General features: G+C 41.2%; 2 protein-coding genes across 4 annotated transcripts in view; both read right to left on the bottom strand.

The window, feature by feature from the left end:
* Positions 1-25,760, bottom strand: part of LOC109404745 (fibrillin-3) — a 375,815-nt gene that overhangs the window by 159,628 nt on the left and 190,427 nt on the right. The gene's annotated exons all lie outside the window — the stretch shown is intronic.
* The window catches only part of LOC134288741 (uncharacterized), a 531,602-nt gene continuing 507,225 nt past the window's right edge, over positions 1,384-25,760 (bottom strand). The window contains exon 2 of the mRNA XM_062854532.1: positions 1,384-24,960. Within this exon, the coding sequence (XP_062710516.1) occupies positions 3,440-8,524 (5,085 nt within the window). The 5' untranslated portion in view covers positions 8,525-24,960 and the 3' untranslated portion in view covers positions 1,384-3,439. The remainder of the gene's footprint in view (positions 24,961-25,760) is intronic.

Here is a 25,760-nt window from a genome sequence, read left to right as displayed (position 1 = left end):
GGCCCCCCAGGCTAGGGCGCTTCACCTGGTCTCAAGGGGAATTTCAGAGGGTCTCAGGGGCGTTTCAGGAGCATTTCTGGGAGTTTCAAGGTGTATCAGGTGATCTCAGGAGCCTTTCAAGGCGGTCTCAGGGGGTTTCAGGTGTACGAGGAGGTCAAAGGGGGGGGGGGTCTTTCGGAACCTCTTGAACATCCATGGAAACTCTCACGACTCATTGAAGCGTCCTTGAGCTCCTCTGGAAACTCCCCGAGATCTCCTTAGGTCCTCTTGAGCCTCTGAAGCGCCCCTGAGACCCTCTGGATCCCTCTGGAAGCCTCTAAAACCTCGTGAGACGACCTTCACACCTCTTGAAATGCCCCTGAAACCACCTGAAACGACCCTGAGACCCCCTTAAACGCCCGAGTTCTCATGTGACCCCTGAAACCCCCCTGAGATCCTCCTTAAAGCCTCCTGAAACCCTCTTGAGAACCCCTGAAGAGCTCTTGGGATCACCTGGAGCCCTGTTTTCTCATGTGACCCATGAAACCCCCTCTGAAACGCCTCTGATATCCCCGGTATCTCACCTGAAACCATCATAAACGCCCATGAGATTCCTTGAAACGCACCTGAGATCCTTTGAAGCGTTCCTGGTATCCACTGTAAGCCCATGCGACCCTCTTGCAATGTCCATGAGATCTACTGGTACCCCCTAAAACTCTTTGAAATAACCCTGAGACATCTTGAAGCGCCCCTGGGGCCTCATGCAATCCCCTGGGACCAGAGAGTAAAAAATTCGAAGATTGGAAGTGAAGATTGACATTCTCATTTTTTCATTCGTATTTGGCCACATTCATTGTCAGCTGAATTCCTCTCTTTTTTTCATTCAATTCTCTGTCACGAATATTTTTTCGCACGTCGTAAAATGTCCAATTTCTGTTAACAGACGCACAATCCGATTTAATGGACAAACAGAGAACATAATTAATATTTTAATTAACTACTATACACAAGTTTTGAAGTGATTGGAAGTATAATCGGAAGTTACGGTCCAGTTTTATTTCTCAGTAAAAATTGTCAGTGACAGAAAAATGAATGAATAGGTGAAAAAATTCATTCACCAAAATGAATTTTATTTTGATCCCTCAGTTGAGAATTTTCTAAATTCATGTTGAATTTCATTCATTGGAAATGAAAATTTTAAACTCTGCCTGGGACGCTTTGAAACGCCCTTGAAATCTCATCGGATTTCCTTGAAGGCCCCTGAAAACCCCCTAACGCCCTAGAAACCTCCAGGTACCCCTCTGAAAACCGTTGATGCAACCTGAAACGTCCTTGAGATCTCCTGGTACCCCCTGAAACCCATTGATTCACCCCTGAGAACTCCTAGTACCTGCTGAAACGCTCCTGTAATTTCCATTTACTCTTCCCTATAAAAAAAATAAAACCAAATGGGGCCCATGGACAAAAAACATGTGCCGTCGTTCGGGGTGACATTGGGCCTGGTGGGTAACATTGGTCCATCGATCTCACAGATTCAATATAATTGTTGCTGCGGATTCCAAAATAAACACCGTCTTTATAGCTCCTGTTCGGTAGCTTCAAAGCTAAAATTTATTAATGGTAATTAGTTCAGGGAAATATAAATTCATGTAATTGCTTACTTTTTCAGTGTTCAATTCCGAACCGTTAAGGTTATAAACTCTATATGGTGCTATGCGATACCAAACTCAATATCGACTACAAAATATTAGAAATAGGATTAGAATAACAAATTCAATATTCTTCTTTCACTCCCACTCACCTGTGAGTGCAAGCTAGCGTAGGGTAACAAATTTAGAAAGAAATATACTTAATTTAGACTATAATTTGGAATTCTCGTCAGTGTCACGTTTTAGTAAACTTTGTTTTTTATGGTCTTCTTATTTTTGTTCGTTTTCTCCCTGCTCGATGATATGCCTAACGTTGACACATGTCATGCTGATCGTAGGTATTGGGCGTCATCTCCACTTCACCAGTGTGCCCAGATAGTGTGGTAACATCCCCCCGCCCGTGGAATGACCCACTTCCGGCACGGTCAGCAGCTACTTCCTTCGGTGCCTCGCTAACGTCCAGCAATGCCAGTTTAACAGCAGGTCTGAAGAAGACGCCCCGAGATGTCTGCACCGCCGCTCGACGTACTTGTCCATCTGCTCCTTTGATGACCTCCACGATCCGCCCTCGTTCCCATGAATTCCTGGTGTTTTCGTCAATCACTATCACTAGGTCGCCCGGTTCTAGAGGTTTGACCTTTTCGAACCATTTGGTTCGCCGTGTCAGCATGGGCATGTATTCCAGTACCCATCTACGCCAAAAGCCGTTGACCATGTCCTGCGCAATCGTCCAGCTGTGGCGTAGACCGCACCTCGCATCTACTGGTGCTCCGGTTGGTTGTTTAACTCCGCTAGACCCATACAACAGGAAGTGGTTGGGAGTGAGCGATTCCTGATTGATGCCTTCCACAGGTACGTAGGTGAGTGGACGGGAATTTACAACACTTTCGGCTTCCAATAACACCGTCTCCAAAACTTCATCGCTCGCGTGTCTCGGATATTCGGAAATTGCCTTCATCGCTGTCTTAACTGCCCTTACCATACGTTCCCAGGGCCCTCCCATGTGGGGGGCGGCCGGGACGTTGTAGTACCATGTAGTATCAGCATTTGTGAACGTCGTAGCACACTTCTCGCTAATGTTGAGCAGCTTCCTTTTCTCTTCGTTTAGTCGTCGGCCTGCACCTTGGAAATTCGTCCCGTTGTCTGTGTACACTTCTTTGGGGGCGCCTCGCCGTGCCACAAAACGTCGGACGGCCATTATACACGATTGTGTAGATAAACTATGGGTCAACTCGAGGTGCACAGCTCTGACAGTGAGGCATGTGAAAAGAGCCACCCATCTTTTAGCCACGGCTCTTCCTACCTTCACATCCAGTGGACCAAAGTAATCTAAGCCCACATATGTAAAGGCTCGAATAAATGGGGTCAAACGTACCTTTGGCAATGGTGCCATAATAGGAGCCTTAGGAACGGCTTTGTTAACTTTACACGCCTGGCAGTTTTTGGTAACTGCCCTGATCAACGAGCGCAATTTGGGAATGTAGTATCGCTGTCTGATCTCATTGCAAACAGTCTCGTTGTTAGCGTGTAGGAAGCGGCGATGATAACTATCAACGAGCAAGAACGTCACACGATGCTTGGTGGGCAGAATTATCGGGTATTTTGTTTCATACGGTGCACACGGTGCTGCCTCAATTCGACTCCGAAAACGTATGACCTCCTGATCATCTAGGAATGGAGCCAGCTGGTATAGCGGACTACGTTTCGGCATCGTACAACCTTCAACTTCCCTTTTCAGCATCGATGTTTCATCCGCGAAGGCCTGTCCTTGAGTCTCTTTCCAGATGGTGGTTTCAGCTTTCGATATTTCCTCACTTCGTAGAACTGCATTCCGTTGTTTTTTTGGTCAGCCTTTTACGCCAAATTCCAACCGCTCGATGAAAGTAGGCTATTGCCCTCACCATACGGTTCCAATTAGAAAACCGAGAAGCATCAACGAGGGGATCTTCTACCGCGCAGTTGTGATGTTGAAAGGCGGTCCGTAATTCCTCGCGGGTTGTGGTTAGTTGCTTTTCTTCGGTCGGCCAGAATTTTTCTGATTCCCACAAGAACGAAGGACCTCGAAACCATCGACTTTCAGGTTCAAAGCTTGGACCAGGTCCCCATTTTGTCGCTTCATCAGCAACATTCAACTTCGACGGGACATGTCTCCAGTCATCCGCACTGGTGATGGACAGGATTTCTCCAACGCGAAAGGCAACGTATTGGTGGTAGCGTCTGGCGTCGGAACGAAGCCAAGACAACACTGTTGAGGAATCTGACCAAAAGTAACATTTTTGGATCGACAATGTTAGAGCCGATGTGATTCTCTGCGATAATCGTGCCCCAATCAGCGCTGCTTGAAGTTCCAGCCGGGGAATGGAGAGTGGCTTCAAGGGTGCCACCTTGGTCTTCGAAGCAACCAGCGCACATCGGCCTCCATTTCCAGTATCCATACGCAGATACGCCACGCAAGCGTAGGAAACCTCGCTTGCGTCACACAAAACATGTAACTGCAGACTTTGCAGCAAATTCGAAGAAGCACCTTTGAAGAAGCACCGGGGCACCTGCACCTCAGATAGGAGTCCAAGTAGTTCAATCCACCGATGCCACTGGTCCAGCAAATGATCAGCAATAGGTTCATCCCAATTGGAACCTGATCGCCAAATCTCCTGCATCAGGATCTTTCCGTGAACGACATAGTGGGATACTAATCCCAGTGGATCGAACAACTTCATAACGGTTTGGAGCACCTGGCGTTTGGTAGGCGTGCCACCTTCAGCCTGTATTGTTCGAGGAAGCAATGCCGTCGTGTCAAACGTAAATACATCGGAGGAGGGAATCCAGGTCAGTCCTAACACCCGCTCCGAGGTGGTCTGCTTGTCGGAACACAAAACCTTTTGATGGCAGCCGTCCGGTTCGCCGATAGCCGAGAGTACTTTATCAGAGTTTGAGCGGAACTTGCTGATTTTGAACCCAGCAGCAGCATGAATCGTTTTTACGTTTTGAACTAGTTCTATTGCCTCTTCTTCAGTGTCAGTGCAATCGAGGAAATCATCCACATAATGATTGTAGATGATCGCATCCACCGCCCGCGGGAAAACCTCTGTGAACTCACGAGCGTTTTTGTTTTTAATAAATTGCGCTGAACACGGGGAGCAAGAGGCGCCAAAGGTAGATACGTCCATTATATATGTCTGCATGGGTTCCTCCGGACCGTTTCGCCATAGGAAGCGCTGTGATTGTTTGTCCTGTTCCCGGATCCTTATCTGGTGAAACATTTCACAGATGTCTCCACAGATCGCTATGTTTCGTTCTCGAAATCTAAGTAGGACGTCGGGTAGCGAGGTAAGCAAGTCAGGTCCCTTGAGAAGGAAGTCATTGAAACTAACTCCACCTGCTTTAGCGGCTGCATCCCAGATCAGGCGGATTTTACCGGGTTTTTTCTCACTAACGACCACCCCAAGGGGAAGATACCACACACGTAGTGGATCCGCTTGTTCCAACTCTGCTTTCGACGCCTTGTGCGCGTAGTGCTTAGCTTCATACGCCGCAATCTCTTCCTTAACTTTCCTGCCAAGTTCTGGGTCCCGGGTCAGGCGTTTTTCCAGCGCGAGCAATCTCTTGGTAGCCATCGGTAGACTATTTGGTAGCGATAAACAGTCGGTTCGCCAAAGCAGTCCCGTCTCGAAACAGTCTTGTTTCCGTATTGTTGTTTTTTCAAGAATTTCAATAGCCCGCCTATCCTCGTCTCCCTCCGGTTTCCGAGTAACTACGGCTTCCTCCACTTCGAAGAAATGCTTCATCAAATCGTATAGTGATTGGTTGGTCGCGACCTCGCTGCAGTGGAGATTTAGCTGCTGCATTTGGCAATCCTTGTTATCCAATCCCTTTCCATACGCACACCAGCCCAACCTCGTTTTGACTGCTACAGGTCCTGTGTTTCCACCTTCACGTAGTTTCAACGTCGTCAGCAAGCGTACGTGTTCCAGTCCAATTATCATTCGTGGCGTCACATCGGAATAGCTTTCTAAAGGAAGTCCCTTTAAATAGGGGAATTCTTGAACTAGGCACTCGTAGTCGAAAGATTGTTTGGGAAGCTGTAGCTCGTCAACTGTCTGTACATTTCTGATGGAAAACTTCTTCTTTTGTCCGGTACCACTAATAGTTACTTCTACGCATCTGGATTCCTTTTCTTCCCGGGTTATATTACCAGTCCATGAAAGCCAAAGAGAAGATACTGGTCCGTGTACTCCAAGCTGGTCGGCAATACTTGATTCAAGAAGAGTAGAGCTTGATCCCTCATCCAAAAAGGCAAATATGTTCACCTGTCTACCGTTTCCAGAAATCGTTACAGGGACATAACGGAAGAGGGCGAACGATTTATTGAAGTGGTGGTTCTGGTGCTCTACTACTCGGTTGGTAGTGCTTGCTGTCGACGTGACCGGTGCCGTGGGATTAGCGTGCAACAGCGGATGGTGACGTATACGACAGCCTTCTTTGCCGCATTCCTTGTTCGAACGGCATGGCCATTTCCGATGAGGTATCAGGCAACTCCGGCAGAGGTTCTTGTAACGAATGGCTTTCCAACGCCCGTCCACATCCAGGTCCTTGAATTTGGTGCAGTTCGATATTTGATGTTCCATGTTTTCGCAATACGAGCACACTTTGGCGACTGCAGACTTGTCGACGTGGCCTTGTTTCTTGTCAGCGGTTGAGGGAGCTGCCACCCCCGGTTGTTCTTGAGCGTGAACAAAAAGCTTTTCTTTATGTTTATCCCCACGCTTTGTAGTGCTGTGATGACTGACCTCCGTGTTCAACGACAGGTCCGATGCTAAATTGACCAAACCGGACATGAACACGTTAAATGTTTCCAGGTTAGCATTCGGAACAGTGCTCTTGAAGTACCCCCACTGCATTTTAAGATTTGTGGGTAGCTTCTCCACAAACTCCTGAAGAAGCATGGGATTGACCAAATGAGTTTGCTGATCGGAAATGACCATATGGTCGATTAGATTTTGAACTGCCAGGCCGAACGTTACGATGGAATGCAGATTATCTGCCTTCGGAGAAGGGGTATTACGAACCTTCTTCAGTAGCGAATTGATAAGCACTTCCGGTCTTCCATATAATTTACGGAGAGTCTCCATTACGAACGGAACCGATGCAGGTAGTAGTAAGCGACTCCGGACCGCATCCAGTGCGCTTCCTCGGAGGCAGCGCTGTAGTCTTGCTAAGTTTTCAGCGTCGCTGTAACCGCAAACCTCGGTGGTGTTACGGAATGAACTATAAAAGATCGGCCAATCTTCGGGGTCGCCCGCAAACGTTGGCAAATCTCGAGGCATCACTTGGCGGGCAGCAATTTGTGGTCCTGTTGGACCATACGTTGCTGGTTGTGGAGGATAATTTGGCACACCAGACATACCACTGACTAGTGGTGGAATACCGTAGCCACTTCCGGCCGTAGGAACGAACGTTGACCCTGGCATATGAGATGCCGCCGACCAGGGGATCTGATGCTGTCCGATGCTAGATTGACGCCCTACGACGAACTGATTACTAGCAGATACTGGGTTGGATGCTGAAATAGACGATGGATCCCACTCGTGGAGAGGCCCTAGACAAGAGCTTGTCCCTACGCCAAGGGTGCTGATTGGTAATGTCGGTCGGGGTAGACAATCTTCCAGTGGACTCCTACTAGATGGGAATCCTGCATTCCAAAATTGTGCTGAGTTCGTCGCCGTCATTCGAGCTGTGTTTTGCAATGACGTCGTTGGTTGAATATACTGGTTACTTAACGTTGGGCCCGCTGTGGTGTGAGGCGTTGTACTGTTCGACGCAAATGCAAGTGCTGTTTTAGCTCTGTGCTCCCCTTCTGCTCCAGTTACTGTACCCAGCGGAACCTGTGAATACACGGATGCTGTAGCTGGTACTTTCCCGGTATCCGACGCCGACGGCATGTCGACAGTTCCTGCGATGCTCACTGACTGATGGAATTGGGGTTTGTCCCTAGACTGCTCTCTGTGGGTTTGGTGGCCCGAATGAAGTAATCCAGGAGTCCTACCATATCCACTCGATAGTGGCCAGACTTGTGATTGCTGAGGCTGTGTCATGCCTGTCAAAGGTGATGAGATGATCGTAGTAGGCGAGATCAGATCTGTCAACAAAGTGCGGCCCGCTTGTAGTGGGGTCGAAGTTTCCTGCACTAACCCGGCAGAAGCAGTATGTTCCTGACTCTTCAAAACATACTCAGTTTTAGAAGTAGGAACTGTTGTGTTTATCTCCTGCGATGCTAGGCCTTCAACTATCGGAGCAACGGGAACCTGGCCAACCTGTCCGCTAGCAGGTTTGTCCTGCACTTCCTGGCCATCGTTTAGCCACTTCTCCAATCGCTTCCGTTTAGTGCGCGCGCTTACAGAACTTTTCTTGCTTCCATCCTCATCTTCTCCTAATTTCATCAGCAAATCAAATTTCGCTTGCAGATACTTCTCTTCTTCTTCCAGCATTCGCATCTTCACCTTTTTGGTCTCTTCTAGTAAGTTCAAGCACATCTGTATCCTTTGAGATTTTTTACTAGAAGCTGACGTGCTAACCGAGACCACTGAACCTCCGGCATCATCATCCTTTTGCAGGTGCCGGTTCTTCGGAATGGCTCCGGTGGTCGGTGTTTCCGTTGGAGGGATAGTTTCTCCTTGTCCCATTACCGCTTCGCCCTCAGGGATGGTGTTCAACGTACTTCCTCGGGCCTCTTCTGTGCAGCGAACGCATACAAATGACCGATTTGAGTCACTTATGGAGTCTGTTACGCCCGCGCATCCATAGTGCTCCCAGGCGTCACAGAAGTCGCAGCAGACCATGTTGTCCGACGAATCCCTCCGCGAGCATTTTTTACAGGAATATTCTCCGCTTGCACTCATTGCGTCGCACCGTTTCTCATACTACTGCTATGAAAAACTTTGAAGAATTGTTGCTGCGGATTCCAAAATAAACACCGTCTTTATAGCTCCTGTTCGGTAGCTTCAAAGCTAAAATTTATTAATGGTAATTAGTTCAGGGAAATATAAATTCATGTAATTGCTTACTTTTTCAGTGTTCAATTCCGAACCGTTAAGGTTATAAACTCTATATGGTGCTTGTCGTGTCCGAAACGAGTGGAATCTATTTCCAGGCCTCAAAACTGTTTGGGGTTGGTTCTTTCGGCCAATTTCCACCGCGAAATAAAACACGTTTGTTTCCGTCAAAATAATTCACAAGACTGATTTATTAGTTCTGTTTACCTGCCTTCTACCCTGCGTCTCCATGGCAACCCCGTTATTCTCTCTTTCAACTTCTACCTTTCTCGCATTTTTCAGTACCTCTTCTATTCTCTACATTATCTCTTTTTCCTACTCTTTACTGAAAAAATATTGTTCAAAACATGTATATAAATTTCTGCAGTTTGCGAGTTCCCCGTGGAGTTCCCCTCGTTGGTTTCAGTGGTAATATTTTTTTTAACTTATAAAAAGGGAAAAGCCCCTTTGAGTGATTTCCTCAAATTCGAAATCTTTCTTAAAAAGGCACAAAACCTCTTTATCTTTTCTTAAAACATTACAATAATATCTTAAGACTAAAGGCTCACACGTTAGTGACCCACAGCAGAGCCGTGATCGTGTGTAAAGACAGCGTACCATATCGTGAAACGTCCACCATCTCTAGAAATCCAAGGGTGTGGTTGGATCAGGGGGTCATAAAAATGAATCTTCAAGGCTGAAAATAAAGAATGCCAAACAAAATCAACAGTATCAAACAAAATAACAAATCTCATTTAGGAATTTGTATAAAAGTTTTAAAGCAGGTTCATATTTTGAGCCAAAAATATCCCGTATAGATATATGAATAGGAAGACCTGCAGCGTTTATGCTATCAAATCATTTCTTCTTCGGTTCAATGAATCGAGAGTCTCAGTCTGCTGGATTCCTCGTTCGCGCGATGATTAATCATAATCCCATTTTCTGAAATTGAAAAAAAAGATTAATACCATTTTCAATCACTGGAAGTTCAAATGTTATTAGAATAGACTGTTATAGTATCACCATCGTTATTGAGATTACCGAAACCAGCAATTGCATTGTTTAAACTATCCATGCGAAGATTATCGTTGATTCTACATTCGTTTCTCAATCCAAATTCTGATGATTGAACCACGTCCTGGGTATAGATAGCGTGTGTATTCGCTCCAAATAATAACTTTTGCTCTTTGCGTCGTAAGAACGGTGAAGCGTTCGTTTGAATACGTTGGACCAGTTTTTTTTTTTTTTTTTTTTTGTAGAACCACAACAACTTTATTTCCGGCTCTAATGGCTGAGGGTTGCTCCTCTGTGATTATCAACGTATTTTTGCTTAATAATTTTGATTCAGCGTCCTTGGTTCGATTTGATCACAGTCAACAGCTTTCGACTCTTACAAGCTAGCGAAACTTCCTCGGTACTCAAATGGTGTGACTCCGTGTTTTGAATGTGGATGTGAAGTATTTTGGACATACCAATATCAAGTTTATTCTATTCTCCTTAGAACCAGCAGCAGCCTTTATCACACCTTGTTTTTTTTTTAAGCTTTCTACTGAAAGGTTTAATTAAGGTCTATTTTCATAATACCATCTTGTTCTGCCAACACGCCAAGAGTTCGTTACTTTTGAATGACGGGTCATTATCGCTCTTTGCAGTGCTAAAGTTAGTTCCCACTGATGGAAGATTTTGTTGCGATCTGTGTTTGTGGTTTTGGCATCCTCGCACCTCTTTCCTACAACGTTTATATATCTGGAGTATGTGTCCACTATGAGTAAGAATTCGCCCGATTTATGATTGGATTCTGAGGTAAAATCTATCAGTAAGATCTCTTGAGTTTGGTAATTGTCGGCAAGCTGATGGTATTGACGGATTACGCCCAAAAATTCTCAGGCCAGAGTTCTAATTTTTAAGCAAAGGCTACGACATCATTTCTCATTTCAGGCTACCAAAAAATTATTCTCAGAATCACCAATGTGAACCATTGGTAATTGTACCAGCAAGAGTACATGTCAGCTCTCCTTCAGATGTGAACGCATGAAGATGTTTTACTGATCCAGTTGTTACGCTATATATAATGGAATTGAGTTAATCATTATTTGTTAGTAAATTGAACGTTTTTATTGCGTAGACAATCTTCCACTCTTGAATCAATGAGGAATGCTACCGGTAACCCCGCATTATAACCCACAATGAAAACATTGGTAGCGGCATGTCGCTCAATTAGAAGAAATTACTATTTTAAATTCAGCATATAAAAAAATAATTAGAACAATTCAAGTGTGATTGTTTAGCTCAGCCAATTGGTTTAACAAGAAAAAAATAAAAAAATAAATCAACGGATGAAATCAACATATTTACAGGACGCGGATTATACTTTTAATCTAGGATAGAATGTGACAACAGAAATTCACCTGCCTTGTTATTTTTTCGTTCGATTTATAGTGAAATGTATGAAACAAATCAATGGTATCAATGGTATTTCAGACAATGAGCCACTTTAGGTTGATTACATTTGAATGCAGATATTTTGAAGTCGATGAAACATGAATATGAAAATACTATGTTTTTGAATATTTTATCACATGATAACCTACAAACTACCACACGGTCAAACCAATAACAAAGCGATCTGATCGCAGCAAACGTATATCAATTTCGACCAATCAGCGACTACAAGTGTGATAGTAAATCATTAACAACTCAGAGTTCATTTCCACTTATTTACTAGAGGGCAACACAGAATCCACGAGTGTGATAGTAAATCATGAACATCACAGAGTTCATGTAGTCAGTAACTCAGAACTCAACTATCTTGTTGAACAACTCATAGTTCATTTCCACTTATATACTGAAGGGCAACACAGAATCCACGAGTGTAATAGTAAATCATGAACAACACAGAGTTCATGTAGTCAGTAACTCAGAACTCAGCTATCTTGATGAACTACTCAGAGTTCATTTCCACTTGGCTACTAGAAGCATAATGAGTATGAGGACAACGCAGAGCCTTCATTTCCACTTGGCTACTAGAAGCATAATGAGTATGAGGACAACGCAGAGCCCACGAGTTGATAGTAAATCATGAACATCACAGAGTTCATGCAGTGAGTAACTCAGGACTCAACTATCTTGATGAACAATTCAGAGTTCATTTCCAATTGGTTATAAGATGGCAACACAGAATCCATGAGAGTGATAGTAAATCATGAACAACACAGTGTTCATGCAGTAACTCAGAACTCAACTATCTTGATGAACAACTCAGAGTTCATTTCAACTTGGTTACTACTAGATGGCAACACAGAATCAACGAGAGTGATAGCAAATCATGAACAACACAGAGTTTATGTAGTGAGTAACTCAGAACTCAACTACCTTGATGAACAACTCAGAGTTCATTTCCACTTGGCTATTAGAAGCATAATGAGTATGAGGACAACGCAGAGCACACGAGTGTGATAGTAAATCATGAACATCACATAGTTCATGCAGGGAGTAACTCAGAACTCAACTATCTTGATGAACAATTCAGAGTTCATTTCCACTTGATTACTAGATGGCAACACAGAATCAATGAGAGTGATAGTAAATCATGAACAACACAGAGTTCATGCAGTGAGTAACTCAGAACTCAGCTACCTTGATGAACAACTCAGAGTTCGTTTCAACTTGGCTATTAGAAGCGTATGAGGACAACGCATCAACTATCTTGATGAACAATTCAGAGTTCATTTCCACTTGATTACTACCCAAGTAACCACAAGCATTATATCATTGCACGAATTAGACTGAATATGAACCTTTGCAATGCAAAATGCAGTAATTCCACACTTCTCACGCAATAATCCTTTAAATTGGCATTATCAATGTATTGATGCATTACATTTTTTCTTTACATTAGGGTGCATTAAAAGGTGATATACGATAATTCAATAATTCAGCACTGCAAAAACTGGATAAATGCAATGTACAAACTAGCAAAGGTTGCTCTAACAATACAATTATAAAAGCTTGACTCTAATGGTAAACAAATGAAATCAAGAAGAGTGAACAACTTTACGGTCAACTCTAGCGGTCTTTAACACTTCTGGTTCGACTCCCGACCAACTTATTCCCTGTTTGAACCACCGATCCACGACTTTCTTCAGCAAAACCTTTTTAGAGATGACTTTTTCTCTTAATTTCTGTTGCCTGCTATCGCATGCCAATAATGCTGGAAACCACAATTAACAAATGAGTAGTGTGCGAGGGGTGTTTTAATTTTGTTATATTGAATAAATATATTCTAAAATGCATTATGTATTTTTCAGTGATTTTTCAGAATGTAATTACAGGGATTCTATTACATATGGCATAGTCGTTTTGCACTCTACAGCAATGATTAAGTCAGAAGAACAGTTTCCTTTTAGTTAATGAAATTTCTGTTGTTATCACTGCAGCAGAAACAGTCCAAGGCACCAGCGCGTATGGAACTCATCTAGCGGTCTTCAACACTTCTGGTTCGACTCCCGACCCGGCAACAACAAAAAAATGATGGTTAAAACATTCATGTGGGGGCATTAGTACCGTCGATAACGAAACGGTGCTAAAAATAGATTTTTGTTTTGGTTTTTCGAGTTGCACGTATTAAGCATGTGCAAATGCAAATGTACAGCACATGCATTTATGTCACTTTAGCAATGGCTGTCAACGTGCTGCAATATGAGGCACTAATTTGATTTTAGTGGGGCCCTTTTCGACTTTAATATTACTTCAATGAGGTGTTTAAAGTAATGCAGCATTATATACACAATTTTAAATATAAATATATGACAAAATTGATGCACTTATATACGGCTTCGTGGTTACTTGGGTAGATGGCAACACAGAATCCATGAGAGTGATAGTAAATCATGAACAACACAGAGTTCATGCAGTGAGTAACTCAGAACTTAGCTATATTGATGAACAACTCAGAGTTCATTTCAACTTGGTTACTAGATGGCAACACAGAATCCACGAGAGTGATTGTAAATCATGAACAACACAGAGTTCATGTAGTGAATAACTCAGAACTCAACTACCTTGATGAACAACTCATGGTTCATTTCCACTTATTAACTGAAGTGCAACACAGAATCCACGAGTGTAATAGTAAATCATGAACAACACAGATTTCATGTAGTCAGTAACTCAGAACTTAGCTATCTTGATGAACAACTCAGAGTTCATTTCCACTTGGCTACTAGAAGCATAATGAGTATGAGGACAACGCAGATCCCACGAGTGTGATAGTAAATCATGAACATCACAGAGTTCATGCAGTGAGTAACTCAGAACTCAACTATCTTGATGAACAATTCAGAGTTCATTTCCAATTGGTTATTAGATGGCAACACAGAATCCATGAGAGTAATATTAAATCATAAACAACACAGAGTTCATGCAATGAGTAACTCAGAACTCAACTATCTTGATGAACAACTCAGAGTTCATTTCAACTTGGCTACTACTAGATGGCAACACAGAATCCACGAGAGTGATAGTAAATCATGAACAACACAGAGTTCATGTAGTGAGTAACTCATAACTCAACTACCTTTATGAACAACTCAGAGGTCATTTACACTTGGCTATTAGAAGCATAATGAGTATGAGGACAACGCAGAGCACACGAGTGTGATAGTAAATCATGAACATCACAGAGTTCATGCAGTGAGTAACTCAGAACTCAACTATCTTGATGAACATCTCAGAGTTCATTTTCACTTGATTACTAGATGGCAACACAGAATCCATGAGAGTGATAGTAAATCATGAGCAACACAGAGTTCATGCAGTGAGTAACTCAGAACTCAGCTATCTTGATGAACAACTCAGAGTTCATTTCAACTTGGTTACTAGATGGCAACACAGAATCCACGAGAGTGATAGTAAATCATGAACAACACAGAGTTCATGTAGTGAATAACTCAGAACTCAACTACCTTGATCAACAACTCAGAGTTCATTTCCACTTGGCTATTAGAAGCATAATGAGTATGAGGACAACGCAGAGCCCACGAGTGTGATAGTAAATCATCAACATCACAGAGTTCATGCAGTAAGTAACTCAGGACTCAACTATCTTGATAAACAATTCAGAGTTCATTTCAACTTGGTTACTAGATGGCAACACAGAATCCACGAGTGTGATAGTAAATCATGAGCAACACAGAGTTCATGTAGTCAGTAACCCAGAACTCAACTATCTTGTTGAACAACTCATAGTTCATTTCCACTTATTTACTGAAGGGCAACACAGAATCCACGAGTGTAATAGTAAATTATGAACAACACAGAGTTCATGTAGTCAGTAACTCAGAACTCAGCTATCTTGATGAACAACTCAGAGTTCATTTCCACTTGGCTACTAGAAGCATAATGAGTATGAGGACAACGCAGAGCCCACGAGTGTGATAGTAAATCATGAACAGCACAGAGTTCATGTAGTGAGTAACTCAGAACTCAACTATCTTGATGAACAACTCAGAGTTCATTTCCACTTGGTTACTAGAGGGCAACACAGAATATACGAGTGTGATAGTAATTCATGAACAACACAGAGCTCATGTAGTGAGTAACTCAGAACTCAACTATCTTGATGAACAACTCAGAGTTCATTTCCACTTGGCTACTAGAAGCATAATGAGTATGAGGACAACGCAGAGCCCACGAGTAAGATAGTAAATCATGAACAACACAGAGTTCATGTAGTGAGTAACACAGAACTCAACTATCTTGTTGAACAATTCAGAGTTCATTTCCACTTGGTTACTAGATGGCAACACAGAATCCACAAGAGTGATAGTAAATCATGAACAACACAGAGTTCATGTAGTGAGTAACTCAGAACTCAACTACCTTGTTGAACAACTCAAAGTTCATTTCCACTTGGCTACTAGAAGCATAATGAGTATGAGGACAACGCAGAGCCCACGAGTAAGATAGTAAATCATGAACATCACAGAGTTCATGCAGTGAGTAACTCAGAACTCAACTATCTTGATAAACACTTCAGAGTTCATTTCAACTTGGTTACTAGAGGGCATCACAAAAGAGTAATAGTAAATCATGAACAACACAGAATTCATGTAATGAGTAACTCAGAACTCAACTATCTTGATGAACAACTCAGAGTTCATTTCAACTTGGTTACTAGATGGCAACACAGAATTCACGAGAGTGATAGTAAATCATGAACAACACAGAGTTCATGTAGTGAATAACTCAGAATTCAACTATCTTGATGAACAACTCAGAGTTCATTTCCACTTGGCTACTAGAAGCATAATGAGTATAAGGACAACGCAGAGCCCACGAGTGTGATAGTAAATCATGAACATCACAGAGTTCATGCAGTGAGTAAATCAGAACTCAACTATCTTGATAAACAATTCAGAGTTCATTTCAACTTCGTTACTAGAGGGCAACACAGAATCCATGAGAGTAATAGTAAATCATGAACAACACAGAATTCATGCAGTGAGTAACTCAGAACTCAACTATGTTGATGAACAACTCAGAGTTCATTTCCTCTTGGCTACTAGAAGCATAATGAGTATGAGGACAACGCAAAGCCCACGAGTGTGATAGTAAATCATGAACAACACAGAGTTCATGTAGTCAGGAACTTAGAACTCAGCTATCTTGATGAACAACTCAGAGTTCATTTCAACTTGGTTACTAGATGGCAACACAGAATCCACAAGAGTGATAGTAAATCATGAACAACTCTGTGTTCATGTAGTGAGTAACTCAGAACTCAACTATCTTGATGAACAACTCAGAGTTCATTTCCACTTGGTTAAGGGCTGTTTGAAGATCAGAAGGAATTTCTCAGCCTATCTAGATGCATGGGAAATTCCTTGTCTGAATCGGTCAAGACATCGTTTTTTCTTCGATCGCAGTACGCACATGCGAAGAAATGACAGTTCAAATGGCAGTCACCGTAGAAAATTCCTGCCAGGAATCTTTCAAGAAGTTTCTTGAGCGATTTCTTTCGAACACGAAACAGGAATTTACTAGAGGGCAACACAGAATTCAACTATCCAAATGAACAACTCATATTTTATTTACACTTGGTTACTAGAACCATAATCAGTATTGGGGAAGTAGGTAATAATGTGGTAATTAATGAACAACACAGAGTACATGCAATGAATAACCACAGATAACAGATGTTTATGCTAGTACAAATTTTTCGCAGAATCCTGTGTAAATGTTCAAAACGATATACGTTGGCTCACTACCGCCATCTACTCAATTGATTGCGACATTACATCTAACTTGAATGCAAGAATAGTTCAAAGTTCCACTTTCATTCAAGATCGAATACAATCTTGAATGTAAAATTGCGTAGTGCATTCAATCTTGAAAGCGATCACTGACTATCGATCACTGCGCCATCTCTAAATGATTGCCACATGAGTTTCAGCTGCTCGTTACATACAAAACGGCTGTTGGGCATTTTTACACACATTGCCAATATAAGCATAAACGTCTGTTATCTGTGGAATAACTCATAACTCAACTATCTAGATGAACATCTCAATGTTAAATATTTAAACACCGTTATAGTTATTTTGTAGCCAATTTATATTATTTTATTTTATTTTTTCAATATGTATTAATGCACCTTGATTTAATTGCTTGTATGGGTATACTCTGCATTATTTTATTGTTGAATTTTGCACGATGCCGTCACGAACGAACGTTAGTTTTACTCACGTTCTTCCTGCCCTCTTCTCTCCTACACGCGTTTTGACAGTTTCCGGTGATTTGTTTTGCTTCCTGTTCGCTGCGTTCTCTTCCCCCTCGGGAAGTAAATTGAGGTTAAATTTCTATGCAAAACTCTATAGTTTCTTAGGTTACGACCGCAAAAGCATTCTTATTTTTTTTAACAGAAAAAATTAAAGATACTTTATTGTAACACAGACATTATTGAACTAATCAATTTAACAATAAAACAAATAAACTGACGAATGGCACCTTACTGTAGTGGAAACTGTATGATAAATTCTTTAAAAATTCCAGCGCATAAGGAACTATACGTACTCGGAACGAGAAAAAAAATAAAACAACGATACCGTCGCCGTACTATGTGCTATGCTTTCCAAAACGTGCCTTGGGCGTTGCGATCGTTCTTAAAGATATTTTTTAAAATGTATTCATTTTTTTTTAATTAGTTGTGCTTCCCATTTTTTTTTTGTATTCGCTTGCACGCGCTTTGTACTTGAATGATTGGGTGTGAGCTCCGTGCATACTTGCGATACTTGATTTGCAGCGCACTCAAACAAAAATAAAACACATCTTAGTCATTCCCGACAGCTGATGCTGGGTGCAGTAGACAACATGAATGAAAATAAAACACACTTACTACGTCCGACCGATATCCTATCGGAAAATCTAGTCCGATATGCAATTGGAAAACTAGTACATCATCTATGTTTTATTCCAATAAGAGTTTGTTTTTGCACAGATAACAGATGTTTATGCTAGTACAAATTTTTCGCAGAATCCTGTGTAAATGTTCAAAACGATATACGTTGGCTCACTACCGCCATCTACTCAATTGATTGCGACATTACATCTAACTTGAATGCAAGAATAGTTCAAAGTTCCACTTTCATTCAAGATCGAATACAATCTTGAATGTAAAATTGCGTAGTGCATTCAATCTTGAAAGCGATCACTGACTATCGATCACTGCGCCATCTCTAAATGATTGCCACATGAGTTTCAGCTGCTCGTTACATACAAAACGGCTGTTGGGCATTTTTACACACATTGCCAATATAAGCATAAACGTCTGTTATCTGTGGTTTTTGAAAATTCCATTTGACAGAACGACTCGAACATGTGATGTGATATCTCACAGGGCATGGTTTTGCAGCACATGTAGCAAATATCAATAATGCAATAGGAAATTCTGCAACGATGAAAATACCAGCAACATTATCAAAACCGGTGGGGAAATAACCAAGCCAGTGTATGCATGTTTTCCATCGACTATCAAGCCAAATAGCTTAATGAAAACAAAAAGTGATTTCAACTTGTTATGCTGCACATTAGTATGCATTCTTTTACCACTTTAGCCTCTATGTGTGTGTGTTGATTGACAAGTGGCGAATAACGGTTGCTAAGTTACAGTTATTTCCCACTTGCGAATGAAAACCGCAGTGAGATGTTTTTCTCTCTCCACTCTCACACGGATAACTCTCGCAACTGAATGAATGTTGGAGAAAAAAAATGGAACATTCTTGAACAATAATTGTGTTTGACGAACTAGGCCAAATGAAAATCTGAACTTTTAAAGCATTAATACAAAATCTTACTAGCACTTCATGCATGAGCAGAATATGTGTGTGTACTTACTTTACTTGAAGGATAAATTCTCGTGTCTTTTTAGTCTCTAGTCTCCACCTACGATGGGCATATTTCTTTATTCAGTCCCATCTGTGCACGATACACGGCATTCCAACTTTCAATCAGCATTCATAATGCAAATGTACACCCGCGGAACTTACTTTTCGGGAGCTGATGCGCCAATGTCGTGTCCGAAACGAGTGGAATCTATTTCCAGGCCTCAAAACTGTTTGGGGTTGGTTCTTTCGGCCAATTTCCACCGCGAAATAAAACACGTTTGTTTCCGTCAAAATAATTCACAAGACTGATTTATTAGTTCTGTTTACCTGCCTTCTACCCTGCGTCTCCATGGCAACCCCGTTATTCTCTCTTTCAACTTCTACCTTTCTCGCATTTTTCAGTACCTCTTCTATTCTCTACAGTGCTATGCGATACCAAACTCAATATCGACTACAAAATATTAGAAATAGGATTAGAATAACAAATTCAATATTCTTCTTTCACTCCCACTCACCTGTGAGTGCAAGCTAGCGTAGGGTAACAAATTTAGAAAGAAATATACTTAATTTAGACTATAATTTGGAATTCTCGTCAGTGTCACGTTTTAGTAAACTTTGTTTTTTATGGTCTTCTTATTTTTGTTCGTTTTCTCCCTGCTCGATGATATGCCTAACGTTGACACATGTCATGCTGATCGTAGGTATTGGGCGTCATCTCCACTTCACCAGTGTGCCCAGATAGTGTGGTAACAATAAGATAATCTGACGGTGGATGCAAAGTACCTTAGAATTATTATTCTAGTAGTCTTGCACACAATATGCATTCCCGTCGTATTCTTGATGTGCGGAATAGTGACCCAATGACACCCCGCACGACGGAACTGCTTAAATGTTTGTCCAATAAGAAACCAATGCTCAAACCTCTTGTTCTCGATCAAATTTTAATTAGTGTCAAACAGATGTTTGATCTTTAGTTCATTCCTCGTCAAATATTTGACCTTGTGTGAGTGCTTTTATGTTATGGGAATTTTTATTCTGACTTTTTTTTTTGCTTAGCTTGGATTCCATGCAAGCTCTCTACTCTACAATTCATTTGTTATGCCAGCATTTTAAAATTTATGATTTCATGATAACTATCAGTGCACATTTTTTTTTGCTGAAAAATGGCGAAATTTCTGGAGATTCTCCTGGAAATAAAGTACCGTATCAAACTCATAGAAGGATTTCTGGTTATATTTCTAGACAAATAGATGCAGAAGGCCAAGTTTTTTGAACAATTTAAAACATTTTTTAAAGCATTTTGAACATTTTGAAAAAAAAAACACCATTCAAAAATTATATTTGAATCGCGCCAGTCTTCTTCTTCTGTACGGTTCAACGTTCCAACTGAATTGACCCGCCTCTTTTCAACTTAGTATTTTTTTAGCACTTCCTTAATTATTATTTGAAGGGCTTTCATTGCCTGCCATGAGTTTGTATGTGCACTGGAGACCACTCCTGTTTGTAGCAATAAAGCGCAAACCACCTCCTGTAATAAACTTGTAATTTCAACCCACTTACAGGGAATAGACTAAACGATCGGGACAGGCAAATTTTTCACTTTTCAAAAAGTGTTCAACTTTTTTGTCAATTTGAATTGCCCAAAATGCTCTCAAATAACGTTTACTTCCTGAGGGGGTGGTCGTGGGTACCGACTTTTGTCAAATCCCATTTACACTCAATCTGGTACGGTCAGGGCGTTAACACTGAACACCCAAAATGGTCAAAAATAACGTTTTATCAAATTTTGCCTCCTGAGGGGGTGGTCGTGAAGTGAAGTGATTTTTTTTTTTTGAAAATGTGCACCACGTGGGTGGTGGTAATAATCACATTAACCATTTTACATGGTTATTTTGAAAAAAAAAAATCTTTTTTGACTTAAAAATAAAGCTCCTTAGTCGTCGACTAACCGTGACTAAGGAGGATGACAGGGCTGGTTCAACTAGCTGTAACTTTTTGTGAAGTAGAATGGCACTAACATCACACGGTCACACACGATTCTTGGATTTACGGAGGATATTGATCTTATTTGACATTTCTTGTACAATCAGCAGTGAAGAAATCATTTGCAAGAATAAGCTTGACAATAAAGTCGACTAAGATGAAGTACATGATTGCAGGTAGAGGCAGACGCAAGCGTATTGGTGGCAGTACTGAGGTAGTTACCCTTCACGTTAGGAACAGCTCGCCTGAAACTGAGAAGCTTCAATGTACGGTTCCTACCAATAAAAGAAGAAACCAGTCTTCATGTTCCATGAATAATTCTCCGCCCTAGGATCTCCCGGAAAACAACGTCAAAACGTGATCCGGATCCGAGCCGTTTCCTATCCTTCCCTAGTGGAAAAGCTGAGACTGATGGCCGTAACGAGCGCAATGAGACTGTCAGCCAAAAGCAGCGCAATCCATCGCAAACTTCCTCTCGGGTGGTAGAACAAGACGGCTTGTCTAACTCACCGCTTTCTTCTGCAGCACGGTCCCGAACACGATCCTAATAGACGGGACGCGCAAAGCAGAAAAGTAAATGAATCCAATTAATTAACAGCTATTTACAATTTACACCATTTTCCTCTTTCGGTTCCAGTTTCCTCCATGTTCACTTCTTTTTTTCCTGTGCTCGGTAGCCACGGCATCAAGATCCCGAAAATAGCTGCTGGAGGAGGCAAACCTTATAATAGTCGAACCGGGCGTCTGGCGTTGGCACTTGAATGACAGGCGAGAGCGGCGGCGCCTTTCGGGAACAAGGGATTCTCCAAAGGTTCCAGCCAGCCAACCGGCCGGCGAGCCAGAGGATGATGATGATGACAAAGATGAACATGACACTCAATGGGGAGGCCACCTTCCACCCGCTCCCCGACCGACTACCTACTGGATGCTGATCGGAGAGATTCACTGCGCTTCTGCCTAGGTTCAGACCTGCATTCCTAATTGTTCCCAGAGCGTTGCCAGAAGGTTGAACCACGTGGGTTTGTTTCTTCATCCATCCACCGGGGGCCATGTTGCTCGCTCGGTTGCACAAATGGTGTAGGTTGAGACAGATGTGCCACACAATAGTCGTCAACCATCCGAAGAGAGGTTCACAACGCTGGGATAAGCTCATGTCAAATGAATGCCCTGTCCCACCGACACCTTTCTACGATGCAATGAATATTTGAACGGGATTTCGCTAAAGAGATGGGTCATTTTGAATCTGAACTGAAAGATTTACACCAATTGAGAATGATGTACCATCGTCCAGCTGTTTCTCAAAATCTTATAATCCTCTGTTAACTACGCCAATCAACAGATCGTTAGCTGAACTAATCTTCCGGAGGTTCACACATCTCAGTTTAAATCGTCGTAAAAAGTCCAATTTCCATCTGTTCAAATGTGATTGCTCTCTAGAACACCAACACTGAAACCCACCATCCATCTTGCCGAAAACGAAGAGACAAATGAAGTGTTGAACACGAATGGAGCAAATTTGACTAAATGGCCAAGTGGCGCTGTAAAACCACACATCACAGCTGCTCACGTCTGTCTCCTTTTTTATTCTCAGGGAGGAGAAAGAATCTTCCCATGTAGACGACGGAAGGTAGACACAAGGCGCGTGCTGACAATTAATCACGCGTTCCAAATTCTTCGTCACCACACAGCGAAGCAAGACAACCGAACACGGCGTGACTGGCAAGATTGACGGAGGTGTTCTGAGGGATGAGAGCTCTTGCGCCATTCGATTCCAATGGAATTGACACGTAAAGTTTTACACCTCATGTACGTCATTGTTCGATAAATCTCGACATGTTTGGAGAAGAAATATAAAACATCATTCAGTGAGCCTTTTGTCACCTAATGGAGTCGAAAAGTAAACGGACGATTGGAACGATTTGATCCAATCAATCTGGCTCCTGAAGACCAGGTCGGGAGATCCATGTTGACATCTATGGAATGATGAGCAATTCGAAAAAAAGACAAAGACCGGGGAGTATCTGACAAGTAAAATAAATAATAGATTGACCCCTGACTAACAAATGTATTGTAGATTTTCCATATAACAATAAATTGATTCCACCTAGAATTAGAGGTTTTCTTCTCGAATTCCTTCAGAAATTACCGCTGAAATGTATTTATGGATTCCTGCTGTAATTCCCTTGGGATTCCGAGAGATTTTTCCTGGATTTCCTTCTTAAAGTCCTCAAAAATTACAATAAGAGATTTCTTCAGAAGTTTCTGCAGGGATCTCTTTAAGAGAGATTCTTAAACCAACTGTACCTGTAGAAATTACTTCAGGGTTTCATACAATAGTTCCTGAAAAGATAAGTCAAGAAGCTTCTTCATAGATTCCTCCAGGAGTTTCTTCAGAGCTCCTCCTGGAATTCCTTCTGAGATTCCTCCCTGAAATCATTTGAGGATTCCTTAGTGTAAATGGTGCGACCTTTATATTAAATTTGATAGATTTTAAAGGTTCAAAGCTGTCCCGGCAAACTTTGTCTTGCCAAGCTGCGGTGGTTTGACAACTGTTGAGGTCATCGCAGCAATGATTTAATTTTGATCACGCTGAGTTTGTTCCCGGCTCATTAAAAATCAGTATTTTCACAATTTTCATTCTTTTTTAAATGATTTTCGTAACTTTTACTGCATATAAACACAGCCACCATGAATACTAATCAAACCCTGCATAAGTCATCCTGAGCGGTTCACCTGTTCGTGAGTTTTGTTGCCTCAAAGGAACTTCAAACTCATTTATATATATCCCAAGTAACAATTTCATTGCTGATGGGTTTTGTTTGATTTTTATTACAGCAATAATTAAAACTCGCAGTTTTATGACTGCTTTTAGGAAAACCATTGATAAAATGTTTTATAGTATACTTGAAGATATCCATAAAGACAGATTTTAAGAGTAAACAAAATTTTCCGATTTGTAAACCTTCTGGCAATCATTATTACCACAATAAAACTGTTAAAACTCTCAACAGATGGCGATCCGTTCGATTAGTAACGACATCTGTTGGTGGAAAAGCAGAACTACGATATTTCTAGGTTTATTGCGGTCATCATAAAAGTAAACTTGCTTTCGTTTTATTTTCACTGATTATGGTTGTCGCCATATTGAAGAATTAGCTAACGTGAACGGAAAATAGTCAATTTTGCTCAAATTTGCAATGAATTGATAGTTTGCCACCATTTCCATAACATGCTCACATAAATAAACTGTCTCTGCTGAGTTTTCTTGTGATTCGAGATAGTTTTACTAAATAAACAAATTGATTCATTTCATTCCAAGATGATAATATTTACTATTTTTGAAGCGCATTAATTTTGTGATTCTGCCACCCCAATATTCACGGTAAAATTGAATGCGCATAAGCCAACCAACACAATAACAACTAAAATATTACTTTGAAATGACCGCTTCTACTTATGAATGATGTATCGTCCTGAACTTTGCGTGCCATCGAAAGCTTCTCTGCATCTTGAGCTGTCATAGTTTTTGATGAAAAAAAAACAACAACAATCGAGAATGGGAAATTTCTCTACTAGGTTTTAAAACGGTTTTATTGCTACTCTTAATGCGGTTTGCAAACCCTCTCCGAGGGTGGTCCACTTAGCCGGAAGATGCTATTAAAGAGGTTATCAAGAGGTTTTGATGTATAGGGTGGGGCGGGGCAAGACGGGTCGCGGGGCAAGATGGGTCAGTGCCATCTTCGGGCGCATTACTCATGTTTTGATTATGTTAATAATTTTGTTAGATGACCAGCATGAATATACAAAAGTTTGGGGCATTGATTGAAAAATTATTCATTCTCATTGGAAATTAAAAATAAAATGGTTTTTAGCCATTTTTCTTATGCGATACATTCCATATAATCTCCATATAAACGGCCGCGGGGCAAGATGGGTCACCTACATTTTTGAACGTATTTTTGGAGCATTCAAAAGTTATTTATTTTTTATTACAAGACTATCCCATAAATGACTTCAATCAAGGGGAATGAACGCTCAAAATTATAACATAAAATTATGATAATTTTTTAGTGAAAACATCGATTTTCAAGTCGCCTTAGGATCACTGAAATCGTAAAGTTTTTTATATTCCAAATAAATTTATAAAATGTTTACTAGTAGCTCTTGTTTACTCAGTATGGATATGGAGCATATATTAATGCGGAACAAATCTTATATTTTGACGTTTTTCGTTGAGAAAATGTGATATACTTAAAAGGTGACCCATCTTGCCCCGCACTTTTTTCACGGCGCAAAATCGATCACTTTTTAAAACTGCTTGTTTAACATCATATTTTGTATTTAATAAACTTTTTATCGTCTTTTAGCATAGCTAACTAGTGTATTAAAGAGTAGCGGACGAATACAAACCAATACGATTTGTATTTACAAAGTTATGGTGATCCATCCTTAGGTGACCCATCTTGCCCCGCCCCACCCTAAATCAGTTTTATTGCAATTTTTTTTTTAAATTGGTCATGAAGATCTCTTGTAAAGCCGAATATAGATAGATAAATAGATAGATAGATAGATAGATAGATAGATAGATAGATATAGATAGATTACCCTTCATTAGCAATATTTTAATAAGGCAATCCATGATTTTTTTTTGTTTACCATGTATTTTTGACATTCGATGATCGGGGTGACAGTTGAACACAAAGGAATTTGGTAAGCATCGACGACACTTGACGAAACTT

The sequence above is a fragment of the Aedes albopictus genome, chromosome 2 (genome assembly GCF_035046485.1).
Source record: "Aedes albopictus strain Foshan chromosome 2, AalbF5, whole genome shotgun sequence".
NCBI lineage: Eukaryota > Metazoa > Arthropoda > Insecta > Diptera > Culicidae > Aedes > Aedes albopictus.
The sequence above is the reverse complement of the archived record's forward strand: the minus strand, read 5'-3'. Positions and strand labels throughout refer to the sequence as shown.